At 39.8% G+C, this 26,796-nt stretch overlaps 1 protein-coding gene across 1 annotated transcript in view; it reads right to left on the bottom strand.

Annotated features, from left to right (window-relative positions):
- The window catches only part of FHIT (fragile histidine triad diadenosine triphosphatase), a 1,715,999-nt gene that overhangs the window by 989,898 nt on the left and 699,305 nt on the right, over positions 1-26,796 (bottom strand). The window contains exon 4 of the mRNA XM_043975945.1: positions 6,471-6,592. Within this exon, the coding sequence (XP_043831880.1) occupies positions 6,471-6,573 (103 nt within the window). The 5' untranslated portion in view covers positions 6,574-6,592. The remainder of the gene's footprint in view (positions 1-6,470; positions 6,593-26,796) is intronic.

Here is a 26,796-nt window from a genome sequence, read left to right as displayed (position 1 = left end):
ATTTTTCATGCTTAACCCAAAATGAAAGCCCGAACATAGGATAATGCAAAGGCAAGGACGAGGGAGAAGAGATGTGTTAAAAAAAAATACTCGTTTAAATTTATTTAGAACATGAAGAAAAACTAGACTTTCCCCAGTTTACACAAATAGTTTCCAGTTAAACTCCAAGGTGATGCCAGCTCTTGGAAACAGATTGTCTCACCAGGACACTATGAAAAATGTCTTCCAGTCATCAGACATGAATGGATTAAAGATGATCTGATGCTTTTTTCTGGAGAGTGGTACCTTGGAGAACAAAGCCCATCCAATTTGCTTTGAACCTTGTTTACAGCTCCCAAAGTGTTTGCTCTCCAAGGGAAATGCTCAAATGGATCTTTGGAACAGGAAGCTAACAACTCGGATGCTCCCAGAGCATCCTGTTGGTCCCCATCAGTGTGATGGGGCATCACTCTAGAACTTAGTGGACATCCTGGCACATACTAAACACTTAATGAATGCTTGTTGATGGTGATGGAAAATCACAATAAAATGCTAAAACCCACAGCTAGAGAAAGAAAGAAAAAAAATGTGACAAGTAATGGCAAATAGGAAAAAAATCAGAGAAACACAGGAAGGCTGGAAGTGGAAGAAATTAAATCTATGTTCTTTTGATTCTTCTTAGAGTTGGAAGGACCATAGAAGTCTGAGTGCATCCCCCTCTCCTCTTACTTTTACAGATAAGGAAACTTAGGCATAGAGAGGTTAAGTGACTTGCCCAGGGTCACACATTTAATAAATATCTGAACTCTGGGACTTGACTCCAATTCTAGTGGGATTCATTATGCCATGCTAACTCTATGACTACTTTAATGTTAATGGAGGGGCGGGGAATCATTAAAAGAAGCCCAACTCTGAGTAACTGAAAAACCAATGCTATCCCCCATTAAAGAGGCAACATTTATCAGGCTAAGCTATTTTTTCCAGAGTTTTTTGTTTGGTTGGTCTTTTTCCCCCCATAAGAGGTAGTGAAGCCATCCTTGATATTTAATTGTTCCAGGAAACTAAAAGGGGACTTAGGCTATTGACATATGTAATTCCTTAGCACTAAAGTACAAGGGGGAGCTTTAGGCTTGAAGCATGCTTCTGACCAGCAGCAGAGAGGTTGTACTCAATTCAATCAATGCTGTGCCCTTGCTGAATATCCTTTCCATACTACTGTTAAACAAACCTCCATTACATGACTTTCAGATGGTCTTTGAGTGGTACATTTTATTCCAATCCTGAACCTAAATGACCAGACTGGTCTGAACAAGGCCTCTGCACAGTAGCCAGGGAGACCAGCTTATGAAACAGGCCTCACTCCTCCTGCCAGGGGCTACTTAGACACCAAGGCATTAGAGAATGCTGCAAATGATGGCTGAAGAGGGAACTTTCATTCCCAAATGTTCTTGCTAAATCATTTTTCTTTTGTTACAAGAGAAGCTTTCAGTCTTGAGGAAGGCCAGGAAGAAGGTATTTACCTGAAAAAAAGGGATGTAATAAAAAAAGGTACCAACAAAACTGTACGTATGCATGGATATATACACGCATAGCTATTTAAGCAATGCATGTGTGCACACGTGTGCATTCACATAGGTTGCTCACATTACATGTATACAGCAACATGTGTTTGTTGTGGCATGTGTTATAGCTTATAATATATGCACATGTTACTATATACATATACACATACACATTCACAGGGATACATTCATTAGGTACGTGTAGTTATCTCTCTATATAAATGTATATGTTACTGTGAATCTTTCTCTCTCTCTCTATCCCTGTGAATGCGTATCTATACACAGATATAGATATGGATAACATAGATATACAGTGACAGACCTCTACCACAGAGGGGAAGAAGCATAATGAAAAGTGCTTTTCGGATCAAGAGACAGTCTCCGTTTGACTCCAGTCTTTGACACTAGCTGTGTGCCCTTGTGGACCTCAATTTCCTCATTTGTAAAAAGAGAGAGAGAGAGAGAATTCATTCAACAAGCCTCTATTAAGCACCTACTAAGCACCAAGTGTTGAACCGGATACTAGAGAAATGAAGACAAAGAGGAAAGAGCCTGCTAGGCACTCACATCCTCTCCAGAATGTCTAACCCACAGGGTTTTTTGTGAGGATTGAAAGAGATAAAGTACTTCACAAATCTTGAAGCGTTATATGAACACTAGTTGTTGTGGTTATAGAGGTTATCATCATCCTTATTATCATTATTTTACTGCCATTAGAAGGCAAAGTCTTTGAGTACAGGAATTATTTTGTGTCTTGGTCTCTGCGCCCACAGCAGTTACCAGAGTGTGGTGCACACAGTAAAGGCTTAATATATGTTGGGTTATTGTTATTTCATCCTTTTCATCTCTGTGTTGGAGCACAGAGAGAAATGGTCTTGACACAAGTCACTACCCTACCATTGTTCTTTCCTGTTGGGAGGACAATTGTGTAGCCAGACAAAATAATTGATTTTTTTTAATGGAATAAAAGGGTCAAGATGCAAGCCCACATCTTCTCTAGACTCACTGAAATAATTTCTGTTACTAGTCTAAAAGATTACCAAAGTCTCTGGCAGGGATTCATAAGCAAAAACTAGCAACATCCTCCCCTTTCTGACAGCTACTCCTAGCTAGCAAACAGATTCCAACAAAGAATGAAGAATCTGAGACGGGTAAGTGACATCCGTTGCCAGGAACCGTGAACTTCTCCCTGTGGACAGTCATTCATTGGATTTTAACACCTCTTCTAAACACATACATGACATTTTCCCCCTCAAGTCTTTGAACTCACTTTTATTATGGGTATTCTGAAGTCACTGTAAAAATGAAAGTCCTTGTCATTTTTCTGTAAGCTGAAAATCAGGGGAATGTTTATTTCATCCCTAACTAGAGAAAGCAGATTCCTCTCCACAATTTAGTATTCCCTCAATCCCAAGCATTAAGGTTGATTCCTCTTTATTCACAATTCCCATCCCAAATTCCCTTACACCCTGTGTTTCTACCTTAGTGAGAAGTCAATTAAAGCTGCCACCTATAGTGAAGAGGTATTTAAACCAAACTCCTTTGACTCCTGAATTCACAAGCATAAATATTTTATTTTTTTCATCAAAACAAAAATGGTCCCCAAAGAAAAAGGAATGTCATAGGCTTGCAACAAAATGAAAACAGATAGAATTGTTTTAATAACTTGAAAAAATACACCTGTTCTTGCCAGACTTCTTGTACAAAGAGAGTGCATAATAAGTAAGATGTTGAAATTTGCACTAGTTTATAAGCATTGAATCTCGGTTATTTTATTCAGGGAGATAAGTCAAAGTAAAGCAGATGAGTTTTCTTCATCTATTTAAACATTTAACTAATAAAAAAGAAAAACCACACTCCAGGTATATTACTCTCCTAGACCTTGGGTGACCGTGTTCTATAATAAAACCTAAAACTCATTTTAAAAAATCAACTTGAATCTAATGGGGAAAAGTGAGAAGGAAGATTAAATAATAATACGGACAGCCCAGCAGCAAACCCAAACAGAAAAAGATGGTGGAGCTTTCAGATCTAATGCTGATTGGCTACTAACCAGCCCTGAGTGAAATGAAAGCTAATGGTTCTTCCTCTTTAGGTGACATAGATATACTTGGATATTTCCCTCCCCAGATGTTTTCCCCAATACATTTTGGCCAGCAGTTTTGGGGATTTATGAAATGGGGAAGTAGGACTACATGTGCATGCTGTCTCTAAATGTTCTGATCTCATCATCCTCTTGGAAAAAAACCCCATACAGTCCCACATAAAACAGCCTGACTAAGTGATAAGGCATTTCTGAAAGAAGGAAGGCATAGGGGCGGCTAGGTGGCACAGTGGATTGAGCATCGGCCCTGGAGTCAGGAGGACCTGAGTTCAAATCCGGCCTCAGACACTTAACACTTACTAGCCGTGTGATCATGGGAAAATCACTTAACCCCAAGTGCCTCACTAAAAAAAAAAAAAAAGAAAGAAAGAAGGAAGGCATAGTATAAGAGCTAAATTCTAATTAACTTTGCCTCCAACTGCAGCATAACTCTGGACAAATTAGGATTCTTTAGTACATAGGGGTGAATGGAAGATGGCAGAGGGAAAAGAAGAGGAACAATGTCATACATTCATACTTCATGGTACAGCTTTGGAAAATAATAAATACTGAATAACTCCAGTGATAACTGTGCCAAGAAAGACAAAAGAATATGAGGTTTAAAGGATATCTAGAATACATGACTAAAACAATCCTGTAAGAGTTTTGGCAGGTTTCTGGGCACTCAATTAGCAACATGTTTGAGATAGATCCTGCACTCCCAAAATATTTCATGACTCCTAGGCATAGAACATCCAACAGGTACATGGTGGGCTGTATCAAATTACCAGAGAAGAACTGGGTAAGAGAGACAGCATGAAGGATATTGTAATCGGGAAATATGGACCAAAAAAAGGAGTGGGTACCTTGTATAGAGACAAAGAAAGATTCCCTATTGGAATCTCCATTGGAGATGTATGGAAAAAGTCAAAGGATATGAGGAGAAACCCATGGCCAGAGTGGACCATGGCCATGCAAAGGATTTGTAATAGCATGTGGACAGTCATGAAACAGAATAAGAAAGGGGCAGCTAGGTGGCGAAGTGGATAGAGCACCGGCCCTGGAGTCAGGAGTACCTGAGTTCAAATCCGGCTTCAGACACTTAACACTTACTAGCTGTGTGACCCTGAGCAAGTCACTTAACCCCAACTGCCTCACTAAAAAACCCAAACAAACAAACAAACAAACAAACAAAAACAGAATAAGAAGGTGTGGATGAGCTGTGATCTAGATCACCAATGTGCAAAATTGATTAATTTACATATCTAAGCATAAAATTCTACACAAAAAGTAAATAAAACTTTAGAATTTGATTTTTACCATTAAGAAAGAAGGATCTCACTATCTGGAAGTGAGCTTCAGGATCACATACTCCTCCCTGAACAAATCTCTTAACCCTATTTGCCTCAGTTTCCTCATCTGTAAAATAAACCAGAGAAGGAAACAGCAAACCATCCAGTATCTTTGCCAAGAAATCATGAAGAGTCAGACATGACTAAAATAACTAACAAACAACATAAAAAATATGATCAGTCACCCAACTTCATTACCCTCAATATAGCTTTAAAATATATTTCCAAACAATTTTCTTTTTTCAATAGTAAATTGTACAAGTCTACTTTGTCACTGTTACTATTCTTAGTTTTTGTTCTGAAAGCTTCTACTGACAATCGACAAACAGTTTAATTAGGGCACAGCCTAGAAATCCCATTTAGGTGTGCCTCACTTTCTAAAATGATATTGACCTCAGAGGAGAGAATGGAATGTCTATGGGTCTCTTTGTTTCTTTTTTTCTGAGTGAAAAATAAGGAATCAACCTAGACAGAAGTTTCAAAAACATCTCACTTGGCAATAACCATATCAGCTTTATTTACAGCATCTCGATCAGGGTAAAGTAATGAGAAACACTTCTCTTTAAGGCTAATTTCTAAGTAAAAATCACAATATAGATTATAGATGAGCATTTATATTGCAATATGGAATTCTGTACATTGTCACACTCTCCTCCCTCTCCCCTTACTTAGCCAGGTTGATAGAAGGAAATGTGTATCTAGGGAGTGGGTATAAAATGCACAGGCACATCTTTACTTAGTAGTACATCTGACAAAATAAAAATAAACCGTGAGATTTGTTTTTTGGCCAAATCCCTAAATCCCACCGCAATGGTTCCTACCAAAGTCAGAGGAAGTAAAGGGTTTGTCCGTAACAGGTAGATGGAAAGAAAAAAATTCTACCAATGAGAATTCCAGTGACAGGTATCCAGAAACAGAATTTATTCCCACTAAATTTTTTCCTTTTTAGAAAAGAATCAGAAAGATCTCCCTTTTTTTCTTTTCTATCTGTAGGAATTTTTATTTTTTTTTACTTCCTTGATCTCCTTCTGTATAAACTAGTAGAAATATACAAATGAAATTTACTCAAAAACAATCACACATTTTGCCACCATTTTGACACCCAATATAAACTAAGACCATCCTGAAAGAAGCAATTAAAAGACTGAAGGTATCATAAGAAAACCATCGATTTCCCAGCACAGTGAAGAAATGTAAAGCCTAAGTTACACAGATAACTTGTAGAAGCACCTGTTTATTTATACATCTGATAAGTGAAACGGTCAGTAGAAAATTTCCCTCGAAGGTCACAGTTGCTAAGCAACTATTCTCAGAAGTTCTGCAACACCGCTCAACCATGTTCCTGGTTCCAATGACTGATTTCAGAATAAATATGAATAACATCTTACCTGGTCTCCTCAAAGGGAAAAAAGCCACTCTTACTGTTCTTCGGAAGAGGCCACTATTGGGTTCTTTGGGTCTGTCAGCTTTGGGAGATTTTTCAAAAAAGGATACGTCCTGGTACCACTGGCTTCCTGTTCACGAGAGCGAAGGACAGTTCTGTCCTCAGAAACACCACGGAGGGCTTGATGAGATGTTGTCCAAATATGAAAGACATCCTTCGTTGTAGCTCAAGTCTGGTGGAGAAGGAAAGGAAAGGAACAATTCATATGGCTTGACTGTGGAACTAATGAAAAACAAACATCCATTCAAACACAATCTGATGGAAAGACATTCAATTGTTTGACCTTGGGGAGCCTATCATGTTATCAAATAGACCATTCTAGTGGGATCCTGGTTAAGAGCTATGGAGGGAGAGGAAGAAAGCTATGCTAAAGGATATCCCTCTTGTTGATAGGTTGCCTCTTCTTGTCTTTTAAAGCATAATATCTCAGCATGATTACCTCAAAAACAAAGATGGCCCCCAGGATCACAAACTGCTCTTTTCCTGAAATCACTGGGAATTTGATGATTAATTTTTCATTTGGCTTCCCTTATCCCATTTCCTCCACCATCTTGGCACCTCAATGAGAAGCTGCATCTACCCCTACTGCCAAACACTCTTTTAGTTTCTAAACCTTCTCACCCATGATTTTATCCTTGTATGTATAGCACTCACTTAGAAAAGTATCACCAGGACCTGACCTTGCTCAGGATTACATAATCGCATCAACATACAGACCCATAACACATACCCATATACACACACAGATCTTTCTTGTGGAGCAAAGGAACAGTTTTCTCAGATCAAAAAGAAAAGAGAAGAGCAAAATAAGGAGGGTTCAAGATAAGAGCGAAAGACTTCTTCAAAGAAAGAGCTGCAGGATCCAGAACGATGTTGATCAGTTCCTGGTAAGTCTCCCATTCACAGGAAAGCAATGAGAAAGCTTTAGAGCAAGGCTCTGATTTAAGACTGAGGGCAATCAGAAGCCATTGAGGACAGAAACCACATTCAATGGTTTTCATTTCATCCCCTTGAGGTCTTGGCCTCAGAAAAGAAGGTATAGTTGCAGAAGCACAGACTCAGGGGAAACCCAGAGAGAAGAGGACACATTATCAGATGTACCAACCAACAGGGACACAGTCTTTTGTGGGGCTACCAAAGGCACTGAGTGGTTTTAGAAATACTCTGTGTACATCTGAGACCTTCATAAGGTCAGGACAGCAAGGCAATTGGATGGGAAGGGGAATTCAAGAGAGAGCCCAGAGAAAACAGAGGCTGGTGGACCAAATGTAAAAAGTGCTTCTCCATTCTTGTGTTCATGGGTTCACCAAGTATGGTCATGCTACATGGAGTCCTATTCATTTAGCTTATGGGTATGAAAATGACATGAACATAAAGGGTGGGTAGTGGGCAGCAAAGTTCCTCTCACAGACACATGATTTTTTGATATCCAGTTGGTAAGCCTTGTATACTTGGGCTCATTTAGCTTTTAATTCAATTTATCAAGCCCATGTTAAGCACTTGCAATGCGCCAGACACTGTGCTTGATCCTTGAGATCTTGTACATTTATTACTTAAATTTAGAACCTAAAAGGGTAACCTCTAAATAATTCTGTTTTCACTAAATAAGCATTTATTAAACACCCACTGTGTGCAGGGCATCGTGCTAGACACTCAGGATCTTATACATCTATTCCTTAAATCTAGCATTTAAAAAGGCAATTTCCAAGTAATTCAGTTCAACTCAACAAGCATTTATTAAACACCCACTGTATTCAAGGCATCATGCTAGACACTCAGGATCTTATACATTTATTCCTTAAATCTAGCATTTAAAAAAGTAACTTCTAAGTAATTCAGTTCAACTCTACAAGCATTTATTAAGGATCTACTGAGAGATGGGCATTGCGTTAGATAGTGAAGATTTTATATAATTATTTCTTAAATTAAGTTAAACTCAACAAGTACCTAATTTGTGCCAGAGAGTAGTTAAGTTATTCACAGTTGCTCTACTAGGGTGTGGAAATACAAAGATAAAAATGGTGCCATCCCTACTGTAAAGAATTAATTGTTATTTGAGGTTTTTATGCCTCAGCACGCACTGACCTGGGGCTTCACAAACCGTACGATGCTCCACCCACTGGTTGTAGCTGTTGCCAGGGCTCTGGCACCTCACATCATCACCACTCGCTGATGCCTACATGGGCCTGGCAAAATTATAATGATTGAAAGCCTAGTGAGGGCAGTCATGTGACTGTCAGAGTGGCCATCCCATTGGCTGGGGCTGTGTGGGGTGTTTCTAGGTTTGGGGGAGGAGAATTGGGCATTCTAGGTGGAGCCTGGAAAGCGACCAGTGTTCTGCTGAGTATTTTCAGCTGATTCCTAGGCGGTGGTATTTTTTCAGGTATTATAATTTCCCTTTCCCATTGTATTTCCTTTTTCCCTTCATCCTACTGATCCTGTTTGTGTTTGTGTTTTTGTTTTTTTAAGTTCATTCTTGTTAAAATAAATTTTGTTCTGTTTTGAGGGAAGCTGCCGGTCTCCTTCCTTGCCCCAATATTGCGGGGAGCCGCTTACCTAGCACTCCTCAATTAAAAATTGGTCCCCACACTACCCACTAAGGGCTTCTATTCTACTAGGCCACAAAAACATGCACACAGACAAGGATATATATTTTCTTTTTTTAAAGCAAAGACCTGCAAGGAGGGGAAACATTAACAATTATAAGAGTTTGGAAGGTGGTGGCCCTTGAAAAGCATTCCAGGGAACAAGAATGCTCCAGAGGCAGAGACCAGAGGGATCTGTCCAAATCTGGCAAGAGTATATCTTGGGGACAGCTAGGTGGTACAGTGGATAGAGCACCGGCCCTGGAGTCAGGAGGACCTGAGTTCAAATCCGGCCTCAGGCACTTAACATTTACTAGCTGTGTGACCCTGGGCAAGTCACTTAAGCCCAATGGCCTCACTAAAAAACAAACAAAGAGTATATCTTGGTATGATTTTTTGGGCAATGGAGGTTAAGTGACTTGCCCAGGGTCACACAGCTAGTAAGTGTCAAGTGTCTGAGGCCGGATTTGAACTCAGGTACTCCTGAATCCAGGGCTGGTGCTTTATCCACTACGCCACCTAGCTGCCCCCAGTGTGATGTATTTTTAACAGCTGACTCATACAAGCGTTTCATTGAAAATAGGTGTATAAATTTATTAAGCAAACAATTAAAATGTATATTAAAATGGGTTGTATTGGGAAAGTTCATCATATGATGATAGATTTGAAAATGGAATAGAATTTACAGATCATTGAGCACATGGCCCCTCATTTTACAGATGAGGAAACTGAGGCCTGGAGAGGTAAAATTGTTGCCCAAAGTCACAGAGGTGATACCTACAGTGGCAGGAAAAGGATATAAGCTGAGTTTCTTTGACATAGGACTCTTTTTTTTTCTTTTTTCGGTGAGGCAATTGGGGTTAAGTGACTTGGCCAAGGTCACACAGCTAGTAAGTGTCAAGTGTCTGAGGCCAGATTTTAACGCAGGTCCTCCTGAAATCAGGGCCAGTGCTTTATCCACTGTGCCACCTCGCTGCCCCTGACATAGGACTCTTCTCTATAATACTTGGTTCAATCAGATTTTTTTTTTAATTTGTAAGTTTCTTTTTAAAAATATTTTATTTTCCCCCAATTCCATGTAAAAACAATTGACTTCAATAACTTTTTTCATTATTTATTTATTTAAAGTTTTGAGTTCCAAGTTCTATCCCTCTATCATTCCCTCCCTCCCTCCCCTCTCCCCTCCCCAAGGTTGCAAGCAATCAGTATAGGTTATACACGTGCAATTATGGAAAACATTACCATATTAGTCATTTTACATAAAAAGACAAGTAAAAAAAAGAGAAAGTGCAAAATAGCATACTTCAGTCTGTGTTCAATCAATATCAGTTCTTTCTCTGGAGGTGAATAGTATGTTTCATCATTAGTCCTTTCGGATTGTCTTGGATCATTGCATTGCTGACAACAGTTAAGTCATTCACAATTGCTCATAGAGTGATAAAGCTGTCACTGTGCACAATGTTCTCCTGGTTCTGCTCACTTTGCTACACATCAGTTCATGAGTCTTTCCAGGTTTTTCTGAAATCATCCTGTTTATCATTTCTTATATTATAGCACAATAATATTCCATTACAATCATGTACCACAGCTTGTTCAGTCATTCCTCAATTGATGGACATTCCTTTGATTTCCAATTCTTAGCCACCACAAAGAGTTGCTATAAATAGTTTTTGTACAATTTTTTTCCTTTTCTCTTTTTCACAGTTACTATTCTTTACTGTTTCCCTCCATCCTATTCCCTTCCCCATGATATTTACTCTATTTTCTATGTTTTTCACCCTATCCCTCTTCAAAAGGGATTTGCTTCTGACTGTACCCTCCCCCAATCTGCCCTCCCTTCTTTTGTCCCTCCCTCCTTATCCCATTTGCCTCTTACTTTCCTGTGGGGTTAGATAGATTACTCCACCCAATTGAGTGCATAAATTATTTCCTCCTTGAGTTAACTCTGATGAGATTAAGGTCTTTTAGCCTATTCTGATGAGTGTAAGGATCATTTACTGCCCTGATCCTCCCCCATCTCTCCCCCAACTCCATTCCATAAGCCCTTTCCTGTTTCTTTCATGTAGGATTTCATCCCATGCTACCTCTGCCCTTCCTCTTCCCCCAGTGCATGCCTCTCACCCCTCAATTTTACCCTAAAAATGTCATCATGGGGCAGCTAGGTGACACAGTGGACAAAGTACACATCCTGGACCCAAGAGGACCCAAGCCCAAATCCAGCCTCAGACACAAGACACTCCCCATCCTTGACCAACAAAAAAATAAATGCTTTATTGATATTATCCCTTCATAATCAATTCTCACCACCACTCAAGCCTATTTCCCAGTTCCCAGCAGGGATGAAAACCCCAAGTTCTGCATCAGCACCAGCAGAGACCCCTATCATCTCCCCCCTGCCAACTGCTCAGCCCTCTCAGCAGACCATGAGTTAGTTCCAGATGACACTGACCCTGCAGCTGATTCAGAGGCTCTGGGGGGTCTCTTTCCCTGACTCAGCCTGCCTGGGACTGAGTCTGTGTCAGCATGACTGTGAGGTTGGGCTCCACTCCTGCCCCAGCACAGCAGCCCCTACCTGCTGATCTTCTAAGCTGTCTTTGGCTGGAAAATGATCTCAGCCCATTCTTTTGGGGGTTTTGCTGGTCTAGGAATTGTCCTAGGCATTATTTGGAGGTTTCTTGGAGCCTACTTCAATAACTTTTAATAGTAAATCATATACACCACACTCAGAGAAAAAAGGCAAATACACAGAGGATAGGAGAAGAAGGCTAAAGTTTAAGAGAGAGAAATATATACATATATATACATGCACAAATACATACACATACATACATAGAATATAGGGAAGAAAAGAAGAGACTGTAACTTACACAAAAATACATCAGGGAAGGAAGGACAGAATAATAGATACCTTTCCTGGGGTCCTAGTGGACCCCAGTAATAATTCTTCCTAGTGCACATTCAATATCCCAGGTCAGAGGGAATAGCAAAGTAGTTTTTGAGCCTCTAGGCCAAAAGAAAAATGACCAAGAGATGGAATAAGAAGCAAAAATACAGGGTGGCTAAGTGTTTTCTGAATTCCTCTCCAAGCTAGAGACAGAAAGAGATAAAGGGAAGAAGCACATTGGATCACTTTTTCAAACACAAGAAACAGCAGCAAAACAGAGAAGGGTGGACCCCTCCCACTATTAGGATATATATATTTTTTAAATTGCAGGCTATGTAAGCTCCCTGATGCCCCTTACTTTCCCATGGTAAAGATATCTCTATACTCATAACTGTTCTTTGTTCTAGTATCTCTCTATTTCAGTCTGTCTGGCCTTGCAAACATTCATTTTGTCTTTATACAGAAGAAAAAAAACAATTAGAAAGCTGCACAAGAGATCAGCATGGAGCACTTAGCTATCTTCTTCAAGGGCCAAGCTAATTTACTGTGGAAGAAGCAGGGGATCCCTGTAGGGACCTTCTGTAGAATAAAGTGCTCAGCAAAGTTTGAGTCTGGGAATTACAGACCAAACAGGCATATGCTTTGGGATTTCTGGGGTTTTGCTTTTTGCAGAGGGTGGAGGGAGAAATGGAAGTAAATTTCTTTTATCCTATTTAAATCATGAGTAAAATTTTGTTCCAAAATTGTCAATATGCCTCCCAACAATTCTGGGAGCTTGGTGCTATTTTATTCTCATTTTACAGATGAGGAAACTGAGGCAGATGTGGCTTCCTCGGGATTTGATAGGTCTTCTCTCTCTCTCTCTCTCTCTCTCTCTCTCTCTCTCTCTCTGTCTCTGTCTCTCTCTGCCTCTGTCTCTCTCTGTCTGTCTCTGTCTCTGTCTGTCTCTGTCTCTCTGTCTCTCTCTGCCTCTGTCTCTCTCTGTCTCTGTCTCTCTCTCTCTGTCTCTCTTTGTCTCTCTGTCTCTCTCTCTCTCTCTCTCTCTCTCTCTCTCTCTCACACACACACACACACACACACACACACACACACACTTAATACATATCAGAGGATAACTCAGATCTTTCTGACTCTAGTTTCAGTTCTCCATCCACTGAGCTACCTGGGCCAGATTCAATATTCAGACATACCTCACAAAATGATCACTATGGCTTTCACAAACATTCTGGTAAGCAACCTTCTAACACTACCCAATCTCCCATCCCCAAGACACTTAAACTGTTTGGTAAGGCTGACATTAATATTAAATTCAGGGTATAATATCATTGGACTACATGATATAACCACTTGAATTCCAATTATAAATAACAGAATAAAATATGTCATGGTATTATTCCATACCTAGGATACAACTCAGGAGAGCCTATGGAAATCTTTAGATTCTGTATTGTGGTCTTTCAGGCATATGTATGAAATTTAGAAACCTTGTTGGTGGTGGTAGTGGTCTTTCATTCTTGAAAAAGACTAATGACATCATGATGGTGATGTCTTGACTTGATTATAAATTGGACTAAAGTGAGGCAGAGCTGCACAAAGTTATCAGCATCACTGTCTCTACTATTCATCAAAGTCCAGTGGCAAGACAAAAGTTAAGACAATTTGTCATAGCCCAAGATACAGTGGGTGACCTTGGCCTTTATTAATTAAGGTCTTTCCCAGGCCTCAGTAGGCTACCCCCACTATCATCCTCACTTTTCCCCTAATCTTTAATCTCTACATCTACTATCTCTTTATCTACTGCCTTCAAATACACCCATGTGTGTTTATCTATCCCCACCTAGCTATTGTCTAATACTCTCCTCCACTTTTTAGCTAACATCATTGAGAAGACCATCTGCAACTAGTGCTTACACTTCTCCTCATTCTCTTCTTTCTCCACAGGTTGCTTTGTAACATCATCATTGAACTGAAACTGTTCTCTCCAAATTTACCAGTGAACTCTTCATTGCAAAATCCAGTGATCCTTTCTTAGTTTTCATCTTCCCAGACCTCTCAGTAGCCTTTGACCCCATGGATCAGCCACTTCTTGATCCCCTCTTCTCTGTAAGCTTTAGTGAAACTGCTCTCTGCTGGTTCTCCCCCTACCTATCTCATCAGTTCTTCTTGGTGTCCTTTGCTGGATCCTCACCCAGGTTACACTTGATGGAGGTACTCCAAGGTTCCATCCTGGGTCCTCTTCTCTCTTCTTTCTAGACTATTTCTCTTTATGTCTCATCGGCTCCCATGGATTCAATCATCATCTCTATGCTGATGATTCTCAGATCTACTTAACTAACTCTAACCTCAAACACAGATACAAAGAAAAAGATGAGACAGTCCTATCCTTCAAAAATTTGCTTGCTACTGGAGAGGGACATAAACAAATGAAAAATACATTCAAATGATATACATGGTTTGGGAAAGTAAATTAAACCACTTGGAGAAACTGAGAAAGGCTAAGCATAGAGGGTGGCCCCTTAGCTAAAGAAAGGCACATGGAAAAGGAGAGCATTCCAAGCAGAAATCCTCTGAAAAGGCACCTCTTGAGGAGGAGTGTGACCAGGGCAGAGACATGCTTTATGAAAATCACTATGGAAGCTGTGTGGATTGATGGATCAAAATAGGCAGAGATTTGTGGTAGCGATATGAATTCAGAGGCTGTTGTAGTAATAGGTAATGAAGGCTGGAAAATGGCAAGAAGTAATGAGAATGGTGACATTAGTAAAGAGGATATGAGGAAATAAGAAGGAAATAGATGCAACAAGATTTGGAAACTGATTGGATATGGAGTGGGAGGGGAGAAGTAAGAGGTAAGGGATGAGAAAAAAAATTCTTCCCCTTTTTAGTCTGGAATACTAACTATCTTCCCTCTTTCCTCTCTTGACTCAACAGCTTATACCAGGAACATAACCATAACTGCTAGCATTGATAAGATCCTTTTTTATGACTATCTCCAAGTTTAGTAAACAAAAAAGGAAATAATGAAAAGGTCTCAGCTATTCACATTTAATTTTTCGAATCAGTGGATTTGATCAATCCTCCTCTGATTGGCCCAGACAGGCATCCAGACTTATAAGAGGGTATGGCTCAATGATCACCATGACAAATGCGATCTCAAATTTGTGAAATTTCCAAACCGTTACCAAGGACAGATGACAAAGGTACTTCAGGGCAGAAGAGAGGTTGCTCTTTGTTTTGCTGCTAATCTATGGAATACTAGGACAGCTATGAAAACTTACTCCTTTACCATTATTTACTTGCTAAAGAAGTACTCCTGATTTGAGAAATACCATCTCTGGCCTTTGACCATTTATTTCAGTTAAGCTATTCAGTATTCTACAAAGAATGACAACTGTGTGCTGAGATGCTGATAGGGTTGGTATCACCCTACTCATTAATTATGGGCTAGGAGGCACCACCTAATTCCATCCTAGAATTCAGCAATGGCACATAATGGCAATAATAATAATAGTAATAATATTTCATAGCATTTTAAAGTTTGCAAAGTGCTTTACATCTATTATCTTAATTGATTCTTACCACAGCCCTGCTAAGTAGGTGTACTATTATGATTGCTATTTTTAAAATGAAGCAACTAAGGCTGAGAGAGGTTAAATACTCACCTAGCTACTATGATAGAATAGGGCTCAGTTTCCACATCTGTAAAATGAGCTATAACCCTATGATGAAAAAAAACCACACTTTTTGTTGCAATAAAAGATATAGGAGAATGAACTAAACAGGGTCTTCTCCTTCAAACTATACTTATTCAAGCTTCCACTTTGCCACAAAAATAAATCACCTATTTATTTTGGTGGAGAAAGTATGTTTTGTTTCTAAACAGTTAACTCCATCAAACCTAATTTAGAAGATAAAGCTCCCAGCAGAAAAAAAGGCAACAGAATCAGTGCCTCCAACCAGCACCAGGCAGGAAACTAACAGGTCACATGTAAAGGTCATGATTGCAGAGAAGAAACCTTGAGCGAGACAGAAGCCTGGATCAAAAGGGAGCACCAGGGTCTTAAGTGTCCAGGTGAACTGAGCAAGCCCCAAGAGCTCAAGGACCAGCAGGGTTTAATGGAAGCTAAGAGACTAATCATAAAAGAAAACAACATCACCTGAGTCAGGCTCTCCCTGACTTAGGGAGAGCACAATAACAGTAGATGGTGGAATTACTTATCTTACAGCAGTAAACAAATACAGCAGAAACCCCTGAGCCCAGGATAAGAGAGGAACTAAAATGGTCTCATAATTCAAGACTCTGAGATAACCTGGGGCAATCAAAACTCATAGGGTCAGTTAGTGGCTCTGTAGCCAGTGACTTCATTCAATCAACTTCCCAAGAATAGAGTGGATGAATAACTGTGGGCTTTGGAGTGTGTACACAGGACTGGGGATGCCTTAGAAAATTTCTTCCTAGAAGACGTACCATGATGGCATGGGTCATCATGGACAGGGGGGAAATGACTCATTCTACTTGATAGTGGAAGTCAAGAAGAAGCTTATTTAGGCTTGCTGAGAGGGAATACAAAACAAAATAAATGAACAAAAAACCTTTGTAATCATTAGCACTAACCCAAGGTGGAATGAGATAGCTAAGTAGATTACATTCAAGCCTCTAGATTATAAGTGACAAGTATATGCAAATTATATATAAAATAAATGCATAAATATGGGGATTTGGAGAGGGAAGACATTAGCATCTGGAGGAATCAAGAAAAGCCTCGTGTAGAAGGTACAAAGTATCATGTGATATAAGGGTCCCCAACAGCTAATATGACCCTTGGGGACAGTTCTTGAAGAGTAGAAGTCATGGCCAATGGTTGAGAGACTTCTCCTGAGCCTTGGATCAGGAGGAAACAGGGCATCACAAGTCACAGTCTGTCAGACTTGGAACAGACCTTTGACATCATTTTGTCTAACCCGGGTATTTTATAGATGGAAAATAAACAATGAAGCCCAGAAAACAAAATGGCAGGCTACTCACAATCATAGTAGTAGATTTGGGGAACTCTCAGGCTGCTGTTTCTCCCTCTACACTATTGCAGCCTCTTGGCAACTTCTAACCCCTGATGATGAAAACAATGATGACAATAATGATGAGAAGTATTTTATGGTTGTCAAAGTGCTTTACATTTTTTAAAGCGTCATATGAAACACATAGGGAAATATTGTTATTGATGCAAAGTCCAGGAAGACTTTAAGGAGGAGGATCCAACTTTTGAGTTCAGCTTTAAAGGACAGGAATTAATCCAGCAAGGGAAGAGCTAGGGCTTGGGAAGACATTCTAGATACTCCTTTGCTACCCAGGGATCTTGGTTAATACAACATATTAATAAAACCCAACACTTCTTTTTTTTGTTTTTTTTTTGTTTGTTTTTTGTTTGTTGTTTTTTTTTTTTTTTTGCAGGGCAATGGGGGTTAAGTGACTTGCCCAGGGTCACACAGCTAGTAAGTGTCAAGTGTCTGAGGCCGGATTTGAACTCAGGTACTCCTGAATCCAGGGCCGGTGCTTTACCACTGCACCATCTAGCTGCCCACTTCTTTTTTTAAGAAAAAAAAAAAAAACCTTTATCCTTTCTCCTACCATCATTACTTGCATGCTGTAGGATCTCCCAGGGTTTTAGCAGTACATACACAGTCTGTACTGCATGTGCAGCGGGTTTCAATAGTTCCTGGAACCACATTTTCTCAGTGGTGTTTCTTAAACAAATAGCTATTAGTCAGGTTATCCTGAATTGACAATGCCTTTTTTTTTTTTTTTTGAAAATTCCTTTTATTTCATCATGCAAGCATGCTCTCGATAGGCACTCATCAGGGGAGTTTCATTCTTGCCTGTCTCATTACCGCTTCCCACTACAAGTCACCATTTGGAAATGTAGAGATTCTAATTATTAGCTTAGTCTTTGGAACAATGGGGATGCTTCAATACCTTTCAGGAGGGCATCAGAGAACATTAATGAGCATCCCCCCAGCAAACGAGGCCCACACCTGAATCCTGTCACATGATCCCATTGTTCAGACCAAGTAGGAGTCTTCTGTATGTAGGTTAGCTTCAAGTTTTCCAAGGTAGGCATTGACTTTGCTCTAATGATTCACCCTGACTCAAAGCATCCTTCCTGCATGGCCTTCATAATTTACATGGTGGATGTCATCGCCCTAGCAATAACACAAGGCAGCTCCCTTCTTTGTCGTCCTCCTCTTCACTTACGTGAGGGTTTGCCAAAGAGTCAAAGTCTCAGAAGAAAAAGTATTTAGTCATCCCCTTAACCTTTAACTTGTCCTCATCTTGACCCTGGGAAGATGCAGTGAGCTCTCCATGCTAGAATGAATTTTCTATTTACAAATCCGGTCTTTTGTACCTTCAGCTATCTCTGGCACAAAGTAGATGGCAGACAAAGGCGTGTTCTGTACGTCTACAAGTTTGGGAGGTTTAGACTCCAGAACAGATATGAGAGAGGGAGCAAGGCTATAGGAGATTGGACAGAGGGATAGAAGGGGAGAAAGAAGACATTCTGTGAAAGGTCTCCAAGGATTATTTGGGGTATCTGGAAGCGTGTTTCCCTTTGATCAAGTGATCTGTTCATTTGTTCAGGGGTTGGCCAATAGATGATGCTTTGGGGGTGGTGAGGGAGCCAGCTACTCCACAGCACAGACTGGGTAGCCTAATGATCAGGGAGTGGGGAGGACTTGGACTCAGGTCTTGTGACAAACCGCATATCTGGACTATCAAAGCAACCAAAGTGATCTTCGTAAAGATCACACAATATACTCAACTGGCTCCCTATTATTTGACCCTCCAATATCAAATATCAAATGCTCTGTTTGGCTTTACAAGCCTTTCACAATATGGCCCCCTCCTACCTTTCTAGTCTTCTTGAACTTCTCCCTCCCACAGACCATAATCCCCCAGCACTGGCTTCCTTGCAATTCATCAAACTCCATCTCCCCTTTTAGTGACGTTGCACCAACTGTCTTCCGTGTCTAGGACAGTCCTCCTCTCACTGCTGCTGCGGCTTCATTGAAGACAGCTTTAATCCTACCTTCTGTAGGAGGCTTTTGCTAGGATCTTCCAGCTGCTGAAGCTTTCCTGGCACAAAGTTTCTTCTGTCTACTTGGAGTGATTTTCATCTTGTCTCTTCCAATAGAATGCAACCTTCATCAGGGCATGGATTGTGTTTTTACCTTCCTTTGCATCTTTAGCACTAAGAACAGTGTTTGACACGTTATTGTTGTCCATTCATTTCAGTCATGTTCAATGCTTCATAACCACATTTGGGGTTTTCTTGGCATTGATACTGAAGTGGTTTGTCATTTCCTTCTCCACCTCATTTTGCAGATGAAGAAATTGAGGCAAACAGAGGTAAATTGACTTGCCCAGGGTCATACAGCTAAAGTATCTGAGGCCAAATATGAACTCATAGTCTTCCTGACACCACCTTGCTTGACATACAGTAAGTACTTAATAAATTCTTGTTGACTGAAGCTTTTTCTGATCTTCTGCTCAACTGCTTATAGTGCCCTCCCCCTGAAATGACCTTGTATTTAACTACTTTGAATAGAGAGAATGACCTAAAAGTCTTAAGAGCAGTTTTAAGCTTTGATAGCTATTTAATTAAGCTATTTAATTAAGTTTTAGTAAGCTTAATAGCTATTAAAGCTTAAAACTGCTTTAAGACTTTTGGGACATCCTGTGTCCCAGGGTGGTTTGAATTCTTTCACTTTATCTATGCTCCTGTGTCTCCAAGTAGAATGTTAATCTTTTGGAAGTAGAGATGGTTTCATTCTTTGTATTTGCATCTCCAGTGCCTAGCACAATGCCTGGCACATAGTAAATATTGTATAAATATTAGTAGTTATGATTAAGTGTTGGGACCCAGAATAGGTTAGATATTTCCATGGAAACTAATTATCATAATACTGTGGCCAAAACATGTCCTTTTGAATACTTACCCTTATTCTTATCACCCCTACAATGTCATGGCCGTGCTCCAAGTCATCATATGGCTATGCAATGCTGCACTTCAGAGTCCTTGGACTCTGCTTAACCGACAGCCTCCCAACATCCTCCACTGTTCCAAAGGGTATTCCATTCACCTCCTCTCTTCAACTGAAACCAGGTTCTCCCATGAGGACCGGTGGCATTTATATAGCACTTCAAAGGATGCAAAGGCTTTATAGATGTTCAATGGCTACAGACAGTGGGGATGAGGATGAGAGATGGTTTAGAAGCTCAATCTTTCCAAAGGTCCCTGGATAGTAGAAATAGGGAATGGGAAAGGGAAGCACTGAGTCTTGGAGAATGGAAATGCTACGGACGAAGATGTCAGAGAAGAATCTGTTTTAGGAGAGCAATAGGATCCTTTTTGATGTCAGTACGACATACATATGAACCTCCAACAGGAGCACTAGAGAGCCAGCTCATACTGGCTCACAAGGCTGATTGATAAATTTTCAGTGTAAGCAATTACATTTCAGAAACCAGCTATCATTATACAATAGGGCTTAATTTATTGTCTCATTGATTATTTATTTAGCTTTAAGAAAGTTGTAGTAATATAGCTTGAACTTAAAAGTAGGTCTACATACATTTTTCTCCTTACTGGAAAACCCAGTTATTAAACATTTACCAGCACACCCGTGTCTCAGCTTTTCTTTCAAGGAAAATTGCTCATTATTCCCCATTACAAAATCTAGTCTCTACCCAAACTCGTCTATTTGCTGCTCTCTGTATGCATACTCCTTCCCCCCTTTCAGTGGCTTTGCATAGGCTATCCTCCATGCCTAGAATTTTCTCCATCTTCACCTTTGTGTCTTGAAACCCCTCTCTGTTTTCAAGGGTCAATTCAAATGTTACCTCCTTGGGAAGTCTTTCCTGATTCCACCACAAAATCACTGCAATAATTACTTCACATTGACTTATCTTATGAATATATGTATATTTCAAATACAACATACGCTTCTTGAGGTCAGGTGGATCTCACTTTTACTTTTGTTGCTCCAGAATCTGGCACAGTGCCTGATAGAAAAAAGACCCATCATAAATGTTAAGATTGAGGGGATTAGGCACTGAGGAAGCAGTTAGAATTTTGAGTCTGGGGTCAAGGTGAAGACCTAGATTTGTAAATTATTTCTGTACAAAGTGATAGTCAAAAATGTGGGAGTAGGTGAGGTTACCAAGGGTAAAAGGACTGATCCCTGAGGCACACGTAGGGGAGACAGTAAAGGAGATGAAGTCAAACAGGTAGAAAGAAAACTAGGAGATGACAAGGTCACAGACACCAGAAGGTCCAAATAAACTCAAGAATCTAAACTCCCTGAAAGCAGCAACTATGTGATTTTTTTGTTTTGTTTTATTTCATCCAACATCTACTAGAATGCCTTGTATACTGTAAGCACTTAGTAAATGTCTGCTGAATTGGCAGTTCCAACTCCTTGTACTCAACAGTTGGGCTCAACAGAGGTTAAATACCATGGGTTTATTGTTCACTCAATGAAGATGATATAGTGACTTTCTCCCTCAGTTCAATCTTTCTGGACATAGAAACAAAGACAATGGAGAGTGAAAAGCCAGAAGTCAAGAGGCAATTCAAAGGAATTTATGAAGAATACTATTCTCCCAAGTGAGATAACAGAGTGTATCCCACTGCATAAAGTCATATGCTTAGGTACTCCTTAAGCAGTTCTGTGGAGATTGTAGAAAAAATTTCAGAATCCTAGAATCAATCAATTTATAAAAATGTGCCTCCAACTCCCATGTGCCACCAACTAAGCTTAGTGCCAAGGATACCAAAAAAAAAAAAAAAGGCAAAAGAAAGCTCCTGCCCTCAGGGAGTTTACAATCTAATGAGTCATACAGAGTTGGGAGAAAAATTTGGAACTAAAAACCCTATGAAAACAAATGTTGAAAACTATCCTTATATGTAACTGGAAAATAATAAAATACTGAACTACCAGAGTTGGGAAGGATCTCAGCAACCATCCATTCCAACCCATACCTAAAAAATGAATCTCCAAGTGTTCATGGAGCATCTACTTGAAGACACCTAATGAAAAGGAATCCACTGATTCCCAAGACAGATCATCCCCTTTTCAGGAAGATAGGGTTGTTAGGAAGGGTTTTTTCATTTTAATTTTTGTTTTCCTAACATCAAAACCAAATGTTCTTCTTTGCAGCTTCTCATTGCTCCTGGTTCGCTTTTGAGGGCCAAATAATTCTCATCCCTCTAACTCCAAAAGGAAAGCCCTTCAAAGCTTGAACCTAGTTATGAAACCAGTCTATCCAATGTCCCCAGCCTTCTCCAGGCTAAATGTCCCTAGTTCAACTGATCACCATATTCCATGGTTTCAAGGCCTGTCATCATGGGTTGACTTTTTCTACTAGTTTATCAATGTTCTCTCTAAAATGTAGTACCCTGAACTGAACACAATACACCAGACACACTCTGAACAACACTTAGTACTTTATTCCTGGAAGTCAGGCATATTCTCAGTGCAGTCCAGGATTCATTGTTTTTTGTTTTTCTTTTTCCATTTACCCTATCACCTTATTATATTGATTTTGCTGTCCACTAAAACCCCAAGATCTTTTTCTTTTTTTTGGGGGGGGGGGCAATTGGGGTTAAGTGACTTGCCCAGGGTCACACAGCTAGTAAGTGTTCCGGATTTGAACTCAGGTCCTCCTGGATCCGAGGCCAGTGCTCTATCCATTGCACCACCTATTGCCCCCAAGATCTTTTTCAAACAAACTGTGAAGAATGGTTCATCCATCTTCTACTTGCCAAGTCAATTATTGGAACGCATGTAAAACCTTGCATTTATCTTGATTAAATTTCATCTTATTTGATTCATCCCAATGTTCTTGCCAGTCGAGATCCTTTTAAACATCCTATCTCCTTCCTAACTTTGAGTCACCTGAAAATCTGCTAAACATGCCATCTAAATTTTCATTAAGGTAGAGTCATTTATCTTTCAATATTAAAAGAAGGAAACTATTTTTATTTTTTTCTGAAAGTGTTCCACAAAGGCCAGATATTTAAGTTGTGCCACTTGTAAGAAGGGTTCCCATCAGTACCAATTAGTTAAGCAACATTTCACAAGCTGGGGCAATAAGATGGTATTAATTGGTGCTTTAAAAAAAAAGTTTTTTAGGTTGATAGTTTCAGAAGCTCTGAGAAATATTTGCAGCTACTTGCATCTCAAAAAAGAAAAAAAGAAAAATTTTGGTTAAAAGAAAGAGTCGTCCTCCCCGTCCTCCCCCCCCCCCCCCGCCACCAAACCCCCTGCCAATTCCTATAATTAGGCATATGGAGGGAGATAGAGGTAGGAGAGACACAACAACTAACAATGTTTGAGGTGGCACAGAATCTAAATTTCTACTATATAATTACTGCCAGAAGAGGTCACCAATATCCTTAACCTTTTCCTTTGGAGGAGATAGCTAGGGATCTCTACCAACCCCCTAAAGCTGAGGTACCAGTTTTCTTGTTGTAGAATGGATGGCCAAAGTAACTCGTACAGTTTCCTACATGTCTCTGCTGAAAGACATTCCATTTGGGTTGGCCATGCAAGTGAAACTAACTCTCTTTAAAGTCCTCATAACTGCAAAGAATATTTTTTGCTGCTCCATCTCTTTGTGGATTGTTTTTGGGGCAACAAAACACAGTAATTGGAAGGCTGACAAGCCATCACTAATTATTAAGTATACAATTAATGGCTCTAAATGGATTGTGATTCCTGGGGCAGTGAAGTGTGCTACTATAAAAGCCAAATTTCCAAGTAATTCAAAATGAAAAGGAAATCTCATACTTAAAAATTAAATTCACTCCAAGTACCAAACCCTCAACAAAACTCTAACTCTGGAACTTGGGTTTAGAAGGTAGGAAGAATCATAAGGGCATTCGCTTTCCAAAAAAACAAAAAAGGAGGGTTTGAAAAATCAATTCTTATGTTGACTGTCCTTTAGTGTAACAATAACAGCATTCATAAAATGCATTTAGTATAACTTTTACCCATATGCACCTTAGCCCCTTTAAGTGTTACCTGCCTCTGAAGACAAGGATGCTACCTGGCTTAGGAATGGAATTTAAAACCATGGCCGATATGACAATGGAATGTAAGCCCCCTGAGGGCAATGTTTTTTTTTTTTTTCATTTCTGCATGCATTACTAACAAGGTACGCTTTAGCTGGCCCTTACAAACTCTCCAGAGCCTAGATTTTTAGTCTGGGCATTTATTCCTTGGAAATCTCTAAAGACTACAAGTCAGGCCTTGATTTATTGTTTTGCTGATTATCTAGACTTAAGAAAATGATGGACTACAAAAACCAAAAACCAAAAATAATGGGGGCAGCTAGGTGGCGCAGTGGATAAAGCACCGGCCCTGGAGTCAGGAGTACCTGAGTGCAAATCTGGTCTCAGACACCTGGCACTTATTAGCTGTGTGACCCTGGGCAAGTCACTTAACCCCAATTGCCTCACCAAAAAAACAAAAACAAAACAAAACAAAACAAAAAACAAGAAAATGATGGACTTCCGGGGGCAGAGCCAAGATGGCAGAGAGAAGCCAGGAAGCTGCCGAGTTTTCCTGTGTTTCTCTCAAAAACAACATTAAATCAAGCCTCTAAACAGATTCTGGAACTACAGAACCTACAAAAAGATGGAGAGACACAATCCTCCTACTAGAGATAATTTAGAAGACTTCAGGAAAGGTCTATCTCACCTGGGCAAAAGGGGAAGGCAGCTTAGCCTACTCACCAGCAGCTTGACCCAGCTGCAACTCAACACAACTGCAACTTGACACTGCTGAGAGTGGTAAGAAGCTTGCAACAGTGACCCCTGTGCTCCAGAAGCCAACTTCAACTTAATAAGTTTAAAAATAATCTATAATATGAGTAAAAACAAAAAAGGGCCTTTACCATTGACAGCTTCTATGGTGAAAGGTAAGACCAAAACTCAAACTCATCTGAGTTTGTCAAAATGCCTACAAATGAAGGACTCAAGTGGGAAGATGAGCTTATCTCAAGACCAAAAAGCCTTCTTTGAAGAGCTCAAAAAGGCTTTTAAAAACCAAATGAGAGAGGTAGAAAAAAAAATAGAAAGAGAAATAAAAGTTACTCTGGAAAAAGAAGCACAAAAACTGACTAAAGAAAATAATTCCTTAAAAAACACAATTGGCCAAAGGGGAGAAAAAAATTAGGCCAAATAGGAGAAAAAATTAGCCAAATGGAAAAGGAAATAAAAAATGTTACTGAAGAAAATGCCTTAAAAATTAAAATTGGGCAGATGGAAGCTAATGACTCCAGGAAACGCCTAGAATCTGTCAAGCAGAATCAAAAGACTGAAAAAATAGAAGAAAATGTGAAATACCTCATTGGAAAGACAACTGACCTGGAAAATAGATCCAGGAGAGATAATTTGAGAATTATTGGACTACCTGAAAACCATGATAAAAAGAGTCTAGACACCATATTAAAGGAAATTATCAAGGAGTCTTGCCCTAATATTGTAGAATCAGAGGACAAAATCGTCATTGAAAGAATCCACCAATCACCTTCTGAAAGAGACCCCAAAAGGAAACTCCAAGGAATATTGTAGCTAAATTCTAGAATTATCAAGTGAAAGAGAAACTACTCCAAGCAGCAAGAAAGAAACAATTTAAATTTCAGGGAGCAACAGTCAGGATTACACAGGACCTGGCAGCTTCAGCATTAAAGGATCGCAGGGCTTGGAATATGATATTCCACTTTACTGCTCCCTCCCCCAATCTTCCCTTCCCCCCTTCCCCTCTTCTCCCCATTCCATCTCCTTCCCCTCCCACTTTCCCTCAGGGCAAAAATATATTAATATACTCACTTGAATATGTATGTTATTCCCTCTTTGAGCTAATTCTGATGATAGTAAGATTCACTCACTTCCCCACTCCTTCCCCCTCTTCACCTCCCCTCCATAAGCTTTTTTTCTTATTTCCTTCATGTGAACTGCCTTTCCTCAGTCCACCTCTCCCCTACCCCCTCCCCCATTCCATTCCTCCTACCCCTCAGCCCTATTTTAGAGATTTCATCATGGGTTAGCTAGGTGGCACAGTGGACAAAGCACCAGCCCTGGACCCAGGAGGCCCCAAGCCAAAATCTGGCCCCAGACATAAGACACCCCACCCTGTTTGTCCCACAAAGAACAAGGATAAACAAAATATAAATGCTTTACAGATATCATCCCTTCATATACAGTTCAGACCAGTGTCCTCTATGTATTTCTTTTAGCTACACTCATCCTGAGAAAGTTCTTATGAGTTCAAAGTATTATCTTCGAATATGATATTTCAGAAGGCAAAGGAGCTTGGATTACAACAAATAATCAACTATGCAGCAAAACTGATCATCCTCTCTCAAGGGAAAAGATGGACATTCAATGAAATAAGGGACTTCCAAGATTTCCTTTAAAAAAAGACCAGAACTGAACAGAAAATTTGATCTACAAATATAAGACTCAAGAAAAGTATAAAGAGGTAAACAAGGGGTGGGGGGTGGGGGGTGGGGAAGGTTGTTCAATGACATTAAACTGCTTACATTCCTATGAGGGAGGATAATACTTTTAACTCTGGGGATCTGTCTCTCTATTAAGGCATTGTTATTAAATTGACTTTGATGTGATGATAGAAAGAAACTTAAGGAGCAGAATAAAAGGAGACTAGGGGGAGGAGGGGAAGGGGGAGGTGGAATGGGGTTAATTACATCATATGAAGAAGCACAAAAAGAACCCATTACAATAGAAGGAAAGAAAGGAGGGGTGAGCATTGTTTCAACCTTACTCTCATCAGATTTGGTTCAGGGAGGGAATAATGTACAGTCTCATTTGTATAAAAAAAAAT

This window comes from Dromiciops gliroides, chromosome 1 (genome assembly GCF_019393635.1).
Source record: "Dromiciops gliroides isolate mDroGli1 chromosome 1, mDroGli1.pri, whole genome shotgun sequence".
Lineage (NCBI taxonomy): Eukaryota > Metazoa > Chordata > Mammalia > Microbiotheria > Microbiotheriidae > Dromiciops > Dromiciops gliroides.
The sequence above is the reverse complement of the archived record's forward strand: the minus strand, read 5'-3'. Positions and strand labels throughout refer to the sequence as shown.